At 40.8% G+C, this 15529-nt stretch overlaps 1 protein-coding gene across 9 annotated transcripts in view; it reads left to right on the top strand.

Annotated features, from left to right (window-relative positions):
* Positions 1 to 15529, top strand: part of dennd4a (DENN/MADD domain containing 4A) — a 103018-nt gene that overhangs the window by 45586 nt on the left and 41903 nt on the right. For all 9 annotated transcript variants that reach the window (XM_078427439.1, XM_078427437.1, XM_078427436.1 and 6 more), the window contains exons 12-15: positions 437 to 649; positions 1282 to 1427; positions 13512 to 13645; positions 15298 to 15433. In XM_078427439.1, coding sequence (XP_078283565.1) covers positions 437 to 649; positions 1282 to 1427; positions 13512 to 13645; positions 15298 to 15433 — 629 coding nt within the window. The remainder of the gene's footprint in view (positions 1 to 436; positions 650 to 1281; positions 1428 to 13511; positions 13646 to 15297; positions 15434 to 15529) is intronic.

Genomic DNA, 15529 nt, shown 5'->3' with positions numbered 1-15529 from the left:
TTCATCTCATTCTGTTTCCTTGTTTCTTCATAAATGTTTTAAATTTTAAAGTCAGAATCAATTAACTTGTTTTTGCATCTTGGTCAAATAACCTGGCAACTAATTTGCTCTTAGACACAAAAAGCTGGAGTAATTCAGCGGGACAAGCAGCATCTCTGGAGAGAAGGAATGGGTGACATTTCGGGTCAAGACCAGACCCGAAACATCACCCACTTCTGAGAGAGAAATAGCCCAGTGAGGCTTAAGCAGATGTGTACCTCAACATTATCAATGCATTCGATGGGAGACAAATTTAAACAAAACTCCTAAATTTGTTTATTTCTTGACGGGAAACCTAAAGTCAATTAAAATTACTGCATTTCCCACTGTTGTTCATTAGAGGATGTGTATTGTGCATTTATCATTTCAAAGTAAAACAAAATACATTTCCTTTCAGTGCATCAAAGACCCAGAGAGGAAGCTTTAATGGAATTAGCAATGAATGATTTGAATTCTGGTAAAAAGATGCATTTGTTGGAATTGGAAATTCAAGAAGCTTTTCTTCGATTTATGGCTTGTATTCTGAAGGGATATAGAACATACCTTCGACCTATCACAGAGGCTCCTTCTGAAAAAACAACAGATGCAAGCTCTCTCTTTGATCTTCAAGGTATTTATAAATAATTGAAAATAATTCAGGAATAATCTAGGATTTTGATTTTGCAGTTATCAAATATTTAAAGTACACACATTACATTGTATATGCAAATTATTTAATTTCAAAAATATTTGCCAACTCCTTGTCTTAGACGAAGTTTGAATTTTGCTGTGAAATAGTTCTTTAATTTACAATTCATAAAAGTTCCTCTTCAATAAATGGATCCAGTATTAAAACCTCATACATTCCACTAAACATATCTTGATACTGAGGAAACAAGAATAATTCATTACTGTACAACTGTTAGCTTTGAACGTTTAAGTTCTTCCAAATAAATATTTATGGAGCACTTGTAATGCTAACCAAATTTTGTTGTACAACCTGAAACATAAACTTTTGTTTCTCTTTCCTCAGTTGCTGCCTAACTTTCTGAATATTTCCATTTTTTTGGTTGCATCTGTAGCTCCATTTTACAATTTAGTTTTTAGGAAGTTAAAAAGCCAGTGCTCAGAGCCGTATGAAACAAAATACATGGTAGTTGTTATATGTTCTAATCGGGCTACCCAATGTTTTGATTTGTATTTTGGGAATCTAATTGAAAGAAATGTATTTAAAAATTGCTGACTTCATCTTAATCATTGTAGGTTTTCTGAGAAGCAGAGATCGTTCACACCAAAAGTTTTACTCATTGATGACAAAAACACAAATGTTTATTCGGTTCATCGAGGAATGCTCTTTTGTGAGTGACAAAGATGCGAGTCTGGCTTTCTTTGATGATTGTGTAGACAAAGTAAGTCACTGTGTATTTCTCTTAGAAGGCTAATATAAATTTCTGATATTTACATGTTTTTCTGTTTGTTCAATGATAATACAGGTTGTTTGCAGAATGAGAAGAAACTATTTTTATTTACAGTGAGTAATTCTGAAATTGGAAGTCTTTTCCAATTCCAATGCCCAATTTTAAATGGTGTCTGTTTAAATAATTGTGCATTGCTGTCAAGTTGGAAGAACTTTTTAAATGTAGAATCATACAACTCAGAAAGAGGCCTTTCAGCCCAATTTGTCCATGCCAACCAAGATATCCTATCTAAGTTAGTCCCATTTGCACATAGACACAAAAAGCTGGAGTAACTCAGTGGGACAAGCAGCATCTCTGGAGAGAAGGAATGGGTGACGTTTCAGGTCAAGACCCTTCTTCAGACATTTGCACATGTTTAGCTCATATCCTTCTTAACCTTTCCTTTCCATATACCTCTCCAGTTGTCTTTTAAATGCTGTTATACAGTGCCCTACATAATGTTTAGGACAAAGACCCATCATTGATTTATTTGCCTCTGTGCTCCACAATTTGAGATTTGTAATAGAAAAAAATCACATGTGGTTAAAGTGCACATTGTCAGATTTTATTAAAGGCTATTTTTATACATTTTGGTTTCACTGTAGAAATTACAGCTGTGTTTATACATAGTCCCCCCATTTCAGGGTACCATAATGTTTGGGACACATGGTTTCACAGGTGTTTGTAATTGCTCAGGTATATTTAATTGCCTCCTTAATGCAGGTATAAGAGAGCACTCAGCACCAATTCTTTCCTCCAGTCTTTCCATCACCTTTGGAAACTTTTATTGCTATTTATCAACATGAGGACCAAAATTATGCCAATGAAAGTCAAAGAAGCCATTATGAGACTGAGAAACAAGAATAAAACTGTTAGAGACATCAGCCAAACCTTAGGCTTACCAAAATCAACTGTTTAGAACGTCATTAAGAAGAAAGAGAGCACTGGTGAGCTTACTAATTGCAAAGGGACTGGCAGGCCAAGGAAGACCTCCACAGCTGCTCACAGAAGAATTCTCTCTCATAAAGAAAAATCCCCTAACACCTGTCTGACAGATCAGAAACACTCTTCAGGAGTCAGGTGTGGATTTGTCAATGACCATTTTCTGCAGACTTCATGAACAGAAATACAGATGTATGATGCAAACCACTGGTTAGCTGCAAAAATAGGATGGCCGGATTACAGTTTGCCAAGAAGTACTTAAAAGAGCAATCACAATTATGGAAAAAGGTCTTGTGGACAGATGAGACAACGAATAACTTATATCAGAGTGATGGCAAGATTAAAGTATGGAGGAGAGAAGGAACTGCCCAAGATCCAAAGCATACCACCTAATCTATGAAACACGGTGGTGTGGGTGTTATGGCCTGGGCATGTATGGTTGCTGAAGGTACTGGCTCACTTATCTTCATTGATGATACAACTACTGATGGGAGTGACATAATGAATACTGAAGTGTATCGACACATACTATCTGCTCAAGTTCAAACAAATGCCTCAAAACTCATTGGCCGGCGGTCATTCTACAGCAAGCCAATGATCCCAACCATACTGCAAAAGCAACAAAGGAGTTTTTCAAAGTTAAAAAATGATCAATTCTTGAGTGGCCAAGTCAATCATCCGATCTGAACCCTGAAGCATGCCTTTTATATGCTGAAGAGAAAACGGAAGGGGACTAGCCCTCAAAACAAGCATAAGCTAAAGATGGCTGCAATATAGCCTGGCAGAGCATCACCTGAGAAGACACCCAGCAACTGGTGATGTCCATGAATCGCAGACTTCAAGCAGTCATTGCATGCAAAGGATATGCAACAAAATACTAAACATGACTATTCATTTACATGACATTGTTGTGTCCCAAACATTATGGTACCTGAAATGGGGGGACTATGTATAAACATGGTGAAACCAAAATGTATAAAAATGGCCTTTATTAAAATCTGACAATGTGCACTTTAATCACACTTTAATCTTTTTCTATTACAAATCTCAAATTGTGGAGTACAGAGGCAAATGAATAAATGATGGGTCTTTGTCCCAAACATTATGGAGGTCACTGTAGTACCTTCCTCAACTATCTCCTCTGGTAACTCAATCCATATACCCACCACCGTCTGAGTGGAAAACTTTGCTCTTCAGGTTCCTATTAAATCTTTTCCTCTCCCCTTAAAAAAAATAATCTCCAAACATCCGTAAATGTCTTTCACTCATGGCTAATTTTACTAAAACATAAACCAGGATTTTAAAGAAACAGTGGAAATGTTTTATTGTAGTTTTGTAGCTCAAGCAAACACCTTTTTCCATTGTTTTTATTTGAATTTATTTGCTAATTGAGTTGAAATTGATATTATTGACCTGAATGGCATTCTGCTAAACCTAATGTTTATGTTATTTCCAACCATTTCTATTTTTTGGTTACTGCCTATGGTATTAGCAGAATTTAAATTATCAGCTGCCATGGCTAATATGAACTGATTTGTCTTGTTCAGGTTGCTAAATTAGTTTTTTCTATCGGTTTATGGAATGGCCACCATTTATTTTCCAACCCTATCCTTCCTCAAGAAGGAGATCATGCGCAACTTCCTAAATTATGGTGAGGTGCTTCAGCACTGATGATAGGGAGACTGCTAGGATTTAAGACACCAAGGAACTGTATTTCCTGATCAGGATGGCATGTGACTTGGAAGGGAAACTGCAGGGTCCATGTCCCCAGGTGCCTGTTACTTTTTATCCTTGGCTGGTCGAGGTTGCTATTTTCGAGTTGCAGTCAGAGCAGCCATTTTGCAGCTATTTGGTGACATGCTGAATCCTTTAAACTTCTAAGTAGAGGTACTGATGCATCTTCTGAAGAAGGGTCCCAACCCGAAACGGCACCTATTCATATTCTCCAAAGATGCTGAGTTACTCCAGCATTTTGTGTCTTCATCTAAGATGTTAACGCCCAGGAATAAAAAAAGCTATGATTAATTTGACTGTAATATGATCAGTGTATCCGCAGTGGAAGGATTATTGGCCTTCATTGCAAAGGATATAAAACTAAAAAGGAAGTTTTACAGCAACATTGGGCAATGATGAGATCGCACATGGACAACAGCGTGCAATCTTGGTCCCCGTGATTAAGGAAAGGAGCAACGCAGTGAATGTTTCTATCGATTCATCAGGATCGAGGAAACTAGGGGTTGAAGAATTAAAAAAGATTGATCAGGTTAGGCCAGTACTCACTTGTGTTGAGTACACTGAGAGTTGATATTAATGAAATGTGTAAGATTATGTGGGGATTAACAGGATTGATGCCTAGAGGAAGTTTCTCCTAATCAGAATGAGTGTTGCCACTTTCAAGACTGAGCAGAAGTGTTAGGCTTAATTGTTTTTTTGAGGAACGCATTTCTGATTGAGAAATAGGCTGCAACAGTTACTTTAATGCTTCATGTTGGATCAGCAACAGAATTTCAAGGCTCAGATGGTTATGAACTTAAATGCTGTAAAGGTTAACTCTAGTACCAACAGGGTCATGGACAGCTGCTGCCATGAACTTTATGGCTGAAGGTTTTAAGGCTTTTGATTGCTTTACAGTGGCCTCGAGCCTATGTATGTTTGCATTCACCTGACTGTACATGCTTCTGTTTCTGTTAATCATGTGAGACAAGTGATGCCAAGATGTGACACCTTGTTGTACCTTTTTGGAGTCTCACCACTATTCAGGGATATCTCAGGGCAGATATAAGAGCTGAACCTTAAAGAATGGCAAATATTTAAGTAGATGGGTCTCTCACTGAAATGTAAACTCATTAGGTAAATTATATTAGTTTCTTGTGTTTGAAACTGGAACAAGACATTGCAGCTTCATTGCATTTTAAAAACGATTTCTATCACTGCTGATAATCGCCTATTGACTGATGTTTCACAGTAATTAATTTGCCAGATTGGATTTGTCTTTGTGAACAATTTGTCACATTACTTAAATGACATGTTGTGACTGCATCTGAATAGTAAATTCTGGAGTGCAGAATGCATCCTGGGAGGTCAAATGCAAAAGAAAAGTGCACAGTAAATAGTAGGACCCTTAAGTGTATTGACACACAGATGTATCTTGGGGTGCAAGTCCATAGCTGACTGAAAGTGTCAATACAAGTAGGGTGGTAAAGAAGGAGTACAACAAACTCGCTTTCATTCGTCAGGGGGTTGAGTATATAGGTTGTGAAATCATGTTGCAGCTGTATAAAATTTTGGTTAGGTGACATTTGGAGCATTGTGTGCAGTTCTGGTTACCACACCAAAAACAAGGTGGAGGCTTTGGGTAGGATGCAGAAGTGGTTTATTGGCATATTGCCTGAAATATATTATCTATGGGGAAAGGTCCCGGAGCATCAGTGACCTCATAAATTTGTACAAAATTACAAGAGACAAAGAGAGAGTAGTGAAAATGGGAAAATGTCAAATTCCAGAGGGCATAACTAAGATGAAAGGGGGAAAGGTTAAAGGAGATAATGGATGTGCAGAGGATGTTTCCAGTAGTGGGAGAATCTCGTTCCAGAGGACACGGCCTCAAAATAAAAGACGTATCTTTTAGAATGAAAATGAGCAGTAATTTCGTTAGCCAGAGGGTGGTGAATCTGTGGAATTCATTGCCACAGACGACAGTGGATGCCAAGTCATTTGGGTATTTTTAAAGCAGAGATTGATAGGTTCTTGATGAGTAAGGGCATCAAAGGTTACGGGGAGAGACAGGAAAATAGGGTTGAAAGGGAAAAGTAGATCAGCCAAGATCGAATGGCGGGGAAGACTCGTTGGACCGAGTGACCTAATTCTTCTACATATGAGGCTAGATTTTTTCTTATATATGAGGCTAGATTTTTTTTTACACAAGGAGTCTTAGATGCCTGGAATGTGCTGCCAGAACAGATGGTCGAAGCTGATAAGATAGCAGCATTTAGGAGGTAGTCAGACTGTAACAATAAATCGGCAGGGAATAAGGATATAAACTACTTGCAGGCAGATGGGATTTGTTCGATTATAAAAGACTGGAGCGGCTAGACTTGTATAAAGACTGGAGCGGCTAGGCTTGTATACACTTGAATTTAGAAGGATGAGAGGGGATCTTATCGAAACATATAAGATTATTAAGGGGTTGGACACGTTAGAGGCAGGAAACATTTTCCCAATGTTGTGGGAGTCCAGAACCAGGGGCCACAGTTTAAGAATAAGGGGTTTAGAACGGAGATGAGGAAAAACTTTTTTAGTCAGAGAGTTGTAAATCTGTGGAATTCACTGCCTCAGAAGGTAGTGGAGGCCAATTCTCTGAATGCATTCAAGAGAGAGCTAGATAGAGTTAAGGATAGCAGAGTCAGGAGGTATGGGGAGAGGGCGGGAACGGGGTACTGATTGAGAATGATCAGCCATGATCACATTGAATGGTGGTGCTGGCTCGAAGAGCCGAATGGCCTACTCCTGCACCTATTGTCTATCATGGTCGACACAAACATAGTGGGCCAAAGTGGCTGTTCCTCTGTTCTACTTTTTTATGTTCTATAGCTGCGATGTTGTCTGGTCCAATGGTCTTTGCTCCCAGCGATTTCCTGATACTGCCTTATTCCTCATTTCTACTTCTATGCAATACGATACAATTTATCCCAGGAGGGAAATTGATCTGCCAACAGTCATAAAACACAAGATACATGAAGCATGAAATTAAAAACATGAAATTGAAGTGACATGGAAAGGATTGGGGATGTGCAAAGAAGGGGAAGGGGGGGCGAGAGGGAAGTCAGTCTACCCCACGACCGAAGGGGGAGGAGTTGTACAGTTTGATAGCCACAGGGAAAAAGGATCTCCTGTGGTGTTCTGTACTGCATCTTGGTGGAACCAGTCTGCTGCTGAAGGTACTCCTGAGGTTGACCAGTGTGTCATGGGGGGGGGGGGGGGGGGTGAGCAGTATTGTCCAAGATGCTCTGCTGTTTGAGGAGCATCCTCCCCTCCAAGACCACTTCCCATGAATCCTACTCCGCCCCCAGGATGGAGCCAGCCTTCCTGATGAGCTTATTAATCCTGTTGCCGTCCGCGGCCTTCGCCCTGCTGTCCCAGCACACGACAGCGAAGAAGATGGCACTGGCTACCACCGATTGGTAGAACATCTGCAGCATCTTACGGCAGACGTTGAAGGAGTGGAGCCTTCTCAAAAAGTACAGCTGGCTCTGTCCCTTCTTGTACAAGACCTCAGCATTCGTGGACCAGTCCAGTTTTCCGTCCAGGTAATCTCCAAGGTATTTGTACTCCTTGGTAAACTGCACATCCACAACATCGATGGAGACGGGTGTTCCTCTCCTCCTAATGTCCACCACTAACTCCTTAGCCTTGTTGGTGTTGAGCTGCAGGTGATTCAGCCCACACCACTCAACAAAGTCGTTGACTACACCTCTGTATTCAGCTTCCCTCCACTCACTGATGCAGCCCACAATTATAGAGTCATCTGAAAACTTCTGCAGGTGGCAGGAGTTATATCTGAAGTCCGAGGTGTAGATGGTGAACAGGAAGTGAGAGAGTACCATCCCCTGTGGGGCCCCTTGTTGCTCCGTGTTGCAACTGTGTCCGAGACACAGTTCTGTAGCCTGACATACTGTGGTCGTCCAGTCAGGTCGCTGGTGATCCAGGACACCAAAGGAGCATCCACCTGCATCTTCGTCAGTTTGCTCCCTAGCAGTGCAGGCCGGATCATTTAAAAGCACTGGAGAAGTAAAAAAACATGACTCTCACAATGCTTCCCGGCTTATCCAGGTGAGCATAGGAACAACGGAGCAGGTGGATGGGGGCTTCCTCAACCCCCATCATTGTATGGTAAGCGAACTGCAGGAGTTCCAGGTAGGGTTTAACCAGGGGCTGCAGGTGAGTGAGCACCAGCTTCTCCAGGGACTTCATGACGTTTGATGTCAGCGCCACCGGTCTGTAGTCATTGGAGGAGCTGGGATGTGTCCTCTTTTGTACAGGATCCAAGTAGGATGTCTTCCACATCACAGAAACCCTCTCCAGGCTCAGGTTCAAGATATGCTGGAGTATTCCGTACAACTGGCTGGCACACGCCTTGAGTACTCTAGGGCTGACACCATGGGGACCTGTGGCTTTGCCTGGGTGTAGTCTGCTCAGCCTTTCCCTCAACTGCTCAGCCTTGAATTGGACCAGGCGGATTGAGAGGGAGAATCTGTCAGGGAGCAGGGGGGTGGGTGGGCAGAGGCCCCACCATCAATTCAAGAGAGAGCTGGATAGAGCTCTTAAGGATAGCGGAGTGAGGGGGTATGGGGAGAAGGCAGGAACGGGGTACTGATTGAGAGTGATCAGCCATGATCGCATTGAATGGCGGTGCTGGCTCGAAGGGCTGAATGGCCTACTCCTGCACCTATTGTCTATTAAAAAACAGGTTTTGCTTGTTGGCCCAGTCCTGATGGCTTTACCTCCCCAGGCCACTGATCATCTTGTAGCCTAAAATGCTCTTCATACCGCTCCATGTATCCCTCACGTTGTTCTGCTGAGGTTTCAGCTCCAGCTTCCTTCTGCAGTCATGCTGATGCCTATCCACATGACAAATTGTTTTAAATCCTGGCCAATCAATTTAGTGAATCTGCTGCAAGGACATTATTCTTGGTCTATTAAAGTGCAACCTGCCTTCTTTGAATTTGAAGAACTCCCTCTCCTGCCACCTTCCATTGACTCATACATAGCGCAGTAGTCTTGGCATGCAGACTTTGTTCAAGCTGAACATTTTCTTTTCAGATCTCGTATTAGGATGTACATTCTTATCTGCAATAAAAGGTGTAGTATTGAACAAAGCATAAACTATTGTATACATCTGTTGTGTTGTTCCACATGATCCTCTTTCCCCACTTACCCACTTTCTCCACTCGACTGCATCATCGGATTCTGCACAATTTGGATTTATATCACCTTTTGAACTGCGTCTAAGGTTTAGTGATACAGCGTGGAAACAAGCCTTTCTGTTCACCGCGTCCGCACTGACCAGTGATCCTTGCACACTATCCTACACACTAGGGACAATTTACAATTTTACCAAGCCAATTAACCTACAAACCTGTATGTCTTTGGAGTGTGGGGGAAAACGGAGATCCTGGAGACCATTCGGGTCACAGGGAGAGTGTACAAACTCCGTACAGGATCGAACCCGGGTCTCTGGCGCTGTAAGGCAGCAAATCTATCGCTGCGCCTTAGGGTATTGAAAAGATGTTTGTAATCCAAACATTTATTTTCTGCATGAAGTAAATGTGTTGTTTTCCATTCTCGATGATCTAGATAAATGCAAATCTTTGAAATATATGGCCCACTGAGTCCGCACCAGCCAGCAATCCCCGCACATTATCGCTATCCTGCACTAGGGACAATTTTTACATTTATACCAAACCAATTAACCAACAAACCTGTATGTCTTTGGAGTGTGGGAGGAAAGCAAAGTTCTCAGGGAAAGCCCATGCAGGTCACAGGGACAGCGTACAAACTCCGTACAGACAAGCACCTTAACCAGGATCGAACCCGAGTCTCTGACAGTGTAAGCGTTGTAAGGCAGCAACTCAACCGTTAATTTTCTATGGAAGGAAAATAGGATTCCAAAATTAACAGTCTCTATGAAACTAAGCATGTTCACTGATGTCACTGGTTTTACGTTCCTGAACAAATGATTGTCACATTGCATTACCAAACACACAGGCACAGACCACCTAAAGATTCCTTGTTTGCGAGCGGACAAAACCAGAAAGTATGCTAATGAATTTGGATTACCCTAGTGAAATGCAAATTAAATGGAAAAGCTGCTGACTCTCCACTCAGTGCACAGAGGATTTCTCTTTCACTTGGTGGTCTTTGTTGTTTTGAAAAGTAGGTCACCTGTCATTCTCTGAAAGCAGAGGATTTTGCCAATGCATCTAATGGCCTCTCCACTCATCTGTCCCTAATTAAACCTTCTGTGATACTAAAGCAATTCTGCAATTTCAAATTTATTTCTAGGTGTTCTGTATCCATTTTAATTAAGAAAGCACACTTCATTGTATGTTGATGCCAGAAATAGTGCCTTTCTTTCTAACATTCTGATATGTTTTACAAAAGGGCTTATTTGCAAACTAGTCAGTGGTAGATTTTTATTCTTTTAATGAGGTTTAACTATGTTGGAGCCAAGGCATTTTTGGAGTGGGTGAGGGTAAGATTTATTTGATGCATTTCATTGTCAACAGAGGGCTGTGTTAGAAATCAGTGACCTGGCTCAAAGTTGAGCTTTACACTGGAATGAACCAATAAATATAAAATCTGTTTATGTATGAAATTTTGTATCTATGAAAGAATGTAGGCAGTGGAGCCAGTTGATGATCTGTGCTTTCATTTCTTCCACTGGCTTTGAGCAAAAACATATGTTACAGCTGTCTAACACATTGATGAAATGCTGTATTGGAATGTGACCCGCAGTTTCCTGTGATATTTATAAGATTAAAACTGTTTGGACACCTTGTAACTATTATATATGTCTATCCCTCTTGATATCTGTGAAACATTGATTTCTCCACCCATAATGGTACCAGGTCAATGAAACATGCTTCTCCAAGTTCTTTGTAGCATATTTCTAACTGCACTGCAGATCTGGTAACTCCGAATCTAGCAGCTCCTGAATATATTATTGTGCCGATTTCCTGCTTCTTATACACTGTTCCTTTAAATCCATGCCAATGCAATGTATTGCACTCCCAGTACAATGTAGTACTACCAGAGAATAAAATATAAGTGACATATTTTGCTCCCTGCCAACTATAATTACAATTTCAGACACATTCTTCTATCTGCATTCCTAACTTGTTTTTCAATTTGCCTGTTTCTCAAAGTGAGCTACATGTCTTGATAAATTAGAAATGACTTTTGGTGGAACAATATTCAGCAGTCTGGTGCCCCGGGTCATGTCGCTGGAACATTGTTTATGAAGCTTCCTACATGGTAACTTTGTCTCTAGAGTTGGAGTTAGAGAGAAGACAAGATTTGATGTGTAAATGCCAACTTTTTAGAGGGTTAACACTTGAGGAAAAGGGGATCTGCCAATTATTGCTGCATTTGTAGAATGTGTGCAGTTCTGGTTCCTCTTTTAATGGTAGCATAGTGGCGGAGCTGATAGAGCTGCTACCTCACAGTGCCATACACTTGGGTTGAATCCTGACCTCGGGTGCAGTCTGTGTGGAGTTTTCACCTTTTCCCTGTGATGTGTGGGTTACATCAGTGTGCCGTGGTTTCCTCCCACATCCCAAACTCATTTGGGTTTGTTGCTTTTTGGCTTCTGTAAATTGTCCCTAGTGCTTACACAGAGTGGTAGGTGCCTAGAACTTCCTGCTGGTGGAGTGGGTATAACCAAAGTTTTATACAGCTGCAACGTGACTTCCTGGCTCTTATACTCAGTGCCTCGACCAATGAAGTCAAGCATGCCATACATATTTTTTACTACCCTATCTATTTGTGTTAAATCATAGAGTGATAGAACACCAAGACTGGTGGGTAGGAAAGATCTGCAGATGCTGGTTTAAATCGAAGATAGACACAAAATGCTGAGTCTGAAGAAGGGTCTTGACCTGAAACGTCACCCATTCCTTCTCTCCAGAGATGCTGCCTGGCCTGCTGAGTTACTCCAACATTTTGTGTCTATCTTCGACCAAAACTGGCCTGTTGGCCCACCAATCATCATCGTCAGTGATCACTCTAAGTCGAGTATGATAGTCCTCCTGGTGGGTCCTTTCTGTGGGTCTTGGGATGGCGGTAGAGGCGTATCCTGAAACCACAGATATTATAACAGAGCTTTATTTGTCGTTCGGTACCGAAGTACCGAACGAAACTACATAGCAGTCATAGAAGAAAAAAAAGAACACAAGACACATAACCCCAACACAAACGTCCATCACAGTGACTCCAAACACCCCCTCACTGTGATGGAGGCAACAAAACTTCCACTCTCTTCCCCACGCCCACGGACATTAGGTGTAATGTTGGTCTAGGTGTTATGTCTCTCCAGGTGTTATACTAACAATGCTGTTAGGAAGTGTAAGAGAGAATTTTGAGCTAAACCCGTACCCAATATCTGACTTTACTCAGATAGGCGCACACAAAATAAAACAGCTCTAGATCAGTGGTGCGACTATCGAACAAGTTGGTTTATCAAAGGCCTTATCGATGCACATCGGGAAACGGTCTGTATAGACCCAAACTGTTTCAGCAAGCCATGGTAACTACAACATTTTTATATCCTCATGACAATGGTTAATTGTGGAGTTGAAATAAATCATTAATTAATGTTTCTGTAATCTTTCATCTTTGTCTTTCCCAAGGGTTAATTTTACCTTACTTTCTCATTGTTTTGAAAATCTCTCTCCCACATATCTAACAAATAGATACCACAGATCTCAATGTCACTGCAAGGAGAATTGGTTCTACTCGTTAACTGGGGTCTACTCATTAAAGAGGTTGTTTGTTAAGTTTTAGGAGATTTGCCTGCTAAACACAGTGACAAAGAGCAGTTGTAATCTCAAGATTGCAACAGATAAGGACCTAGACTCCACTACAAAGGACTATCCCACCCCCCCCCCCCCCCCCCAATAGATAAGAAAGCCTGCTTTTCGGCAGAATGTTTCATTTTAGCTATTTTAACTACATCGTTGGCTATTTTCCCCATCATGCTTCTCTCTGTATGTGAACTCTAGGGTTAACCATATTATGACCTAATTTTCCTTATAATTCTCAAAATTCCCGACAACAGGGAGGAAGTTCAGGATTTTGACAATGATTGTGAAAGAGCAGCGGTATATTTCAAAGTCAGGATGGTGTGTGGCTTGGAGAGCAACTTCCAGGCGGTATTCTCATGCTTTTGCTGTCTTTGTCTGTCTGGTATTTTAAGTATATGTCACTAAATATCACCATCAGCGACTCATGATAATTATTTCTTTAAATTGGAGTTTCTCATCCTTGCATCCTTTGATTTTTACGGAGGAATTTTTTTTGTCTTTTGAACTAATCCAGCTGGATTCAGAGCGCATCGAGGACTTGCGCCTCATTGACTTGGATGAATCTCACAAAAGTGAGCATACAGTTTTCATAACACCACCGGAGCTTCCAACTCTTCCAAATGATGAAGAATATCCTCTTCAGTATAGGTATGTAATCAAACAAATTTCTAGTATGCGTGGAAGTTAATAACAATTGGATTTAAGATCTCCTTGGATTTTGAAATATAAGAGAAGCTCACATATTTCTTTTTTGAAAGAAAGTGTACACAACCATTATTTTTTACTTTGGTGTCATTTTTATTGTTCAACAATAAATAACTCTGAAATATTGTATGAACAGCACATATTGGGCAGTGACAAAATTGTTGTATTCACCCAAGTGTGAAATCCGAACACTTTCTCCAGCACAGTTATCGAAGGGTGCTCTCGTTTCTAATATAAAAGTCATGAGTTGATTACCATGTTCTCATGCCTTTTGTAAGATGGCATATTTAAAATATAATTTAGAGGATTATGATCATGTTGCAGCCTTAAAATCAGATTCAATAACCAATTATATATTTTTTCGCAATGTCATTGGTTATTTTTGTGCTGAGAACCTGCTGCTATATCACTTTTTAAATAAGATGCATCCCATGAGTGTTCTGCCTTTGTTCCACTTTGGAAGCAGATTCCTCACTGATGAGAATCTGTTGTTCAAGCTTCCAAAATAGAAGTTAAACCCCACTGAATGTGTTGCTTTGAATGTTCTTCCAAAGGTATTGCTGTCCTCGGGTAGCTCACCCAGATAGCCATGGTTCACAGCTCATCAGTCACAAAGAGGAGCATCCAATGCTCACCCAACCTCCATTGTGTAACAATCAAAAGTAGGGATCCAAGCAGATAATAATTTATTTTATTGACAAATGTTAGATTAGAGCCAAGTCACTAAACTTGTCTGGAGTATAAAGTGGGCTTTGGAAATAACTCAGCAGGTATCATTTTCTCTGAACACCCTGAATGTCTGAGAGAGATCCAAAACAAAGATCTTGAAATGGTCTAATTTAGTTTAGAGATACAGTGCGGAAACAGGCCCTTCTGCCTACCGGGTCAGTGCCGACCAGCGATCCCTGCAACTTCTAACACTATCCTACACACACTAGGAACAATTTTTACATTTACCAAGCCAATTAACCTACAAACCTGTATGTCTTTGGAGTGTGGGAGGAAACCGAAGATCTCGGAGAAAACCCATGCAGGTCATGGGGAGAACGGACAAACTCCGTATAGACAGCACCCGTAGTCGGGATCGAACCCGGGTCTCCGGTGCTGCAAGGCAGCAACTCTACTGCTGCGCCACCATGCCGCTGGTCAACAGGTCAGGAAGTGTGGCAAGAATATGGGATTTACTATACGTGTAGTCATTGGTGTTCTGAGCAAGCATACCGTCTCTCCAGCATCTCCAGTAATACATCCATAGAGCAACTCCAGTAATGCTAGACACATTATTGAGGGTCACCAATATATATATTTTTTCTTTTATCAATACATTCCACTTGAAATGTTAATTTGACTGTTGTTTTGCAGATGCTAACAAACCTGTTCCGCTATACTTTGTGCGGTTTTTTTTCTATATTTGCAAATTTGGCTATTGTTTTTTTTGGCTATCAGTTCACCTGTGGTTGGGTATCTATTCCAACTAAAAGAACTGCATTCTGCATAATGTACTAATTAGTGATGTTAATTCATTATTTATATTATTGTCTAAACATTTTTATATATTAATGTGCGATAATGACCAACTGCTCCTGTTATTTCAGTTACACTTGCTTTCCTGTGCTATCACCACAGCTGTTTGACAGACCAGTGAGTCTGTTAAACGCACCAACCAACAGGTTAACTTCAAAAAATAGTTGTCCCAATAGTCCAGCACCAATGGGCAGAAGAACCAAGCAGGTAATATGTGACTGATATTTGCACACTGGGTATGCCTGTGTCACAGTATGCGTGAGCATTTGAATGATTCTGGTATGATGTGTATAATCAATTAAT

This window comes from Rhinoraja longicauda, chromosome 33 (assembly GCF_053455715.1).
Source record: "Rhinoraja longicauda isolate Sanriku21f chromosome 33, sRhiLon1.1, whole genome shotgun sequence".
Classification (NCBI taxonomy): Eukaryota; Metazoa; Chordata; class Chondrichthyes; order Rajiformes; family Arhynchobatidae; genus Rhinoraja; species Rhinoraja longicauda.
Note: the sequence above shows the minus strand (reverse complement) of the source record. Positions and strands in the feature narration are given on the sequence as shown.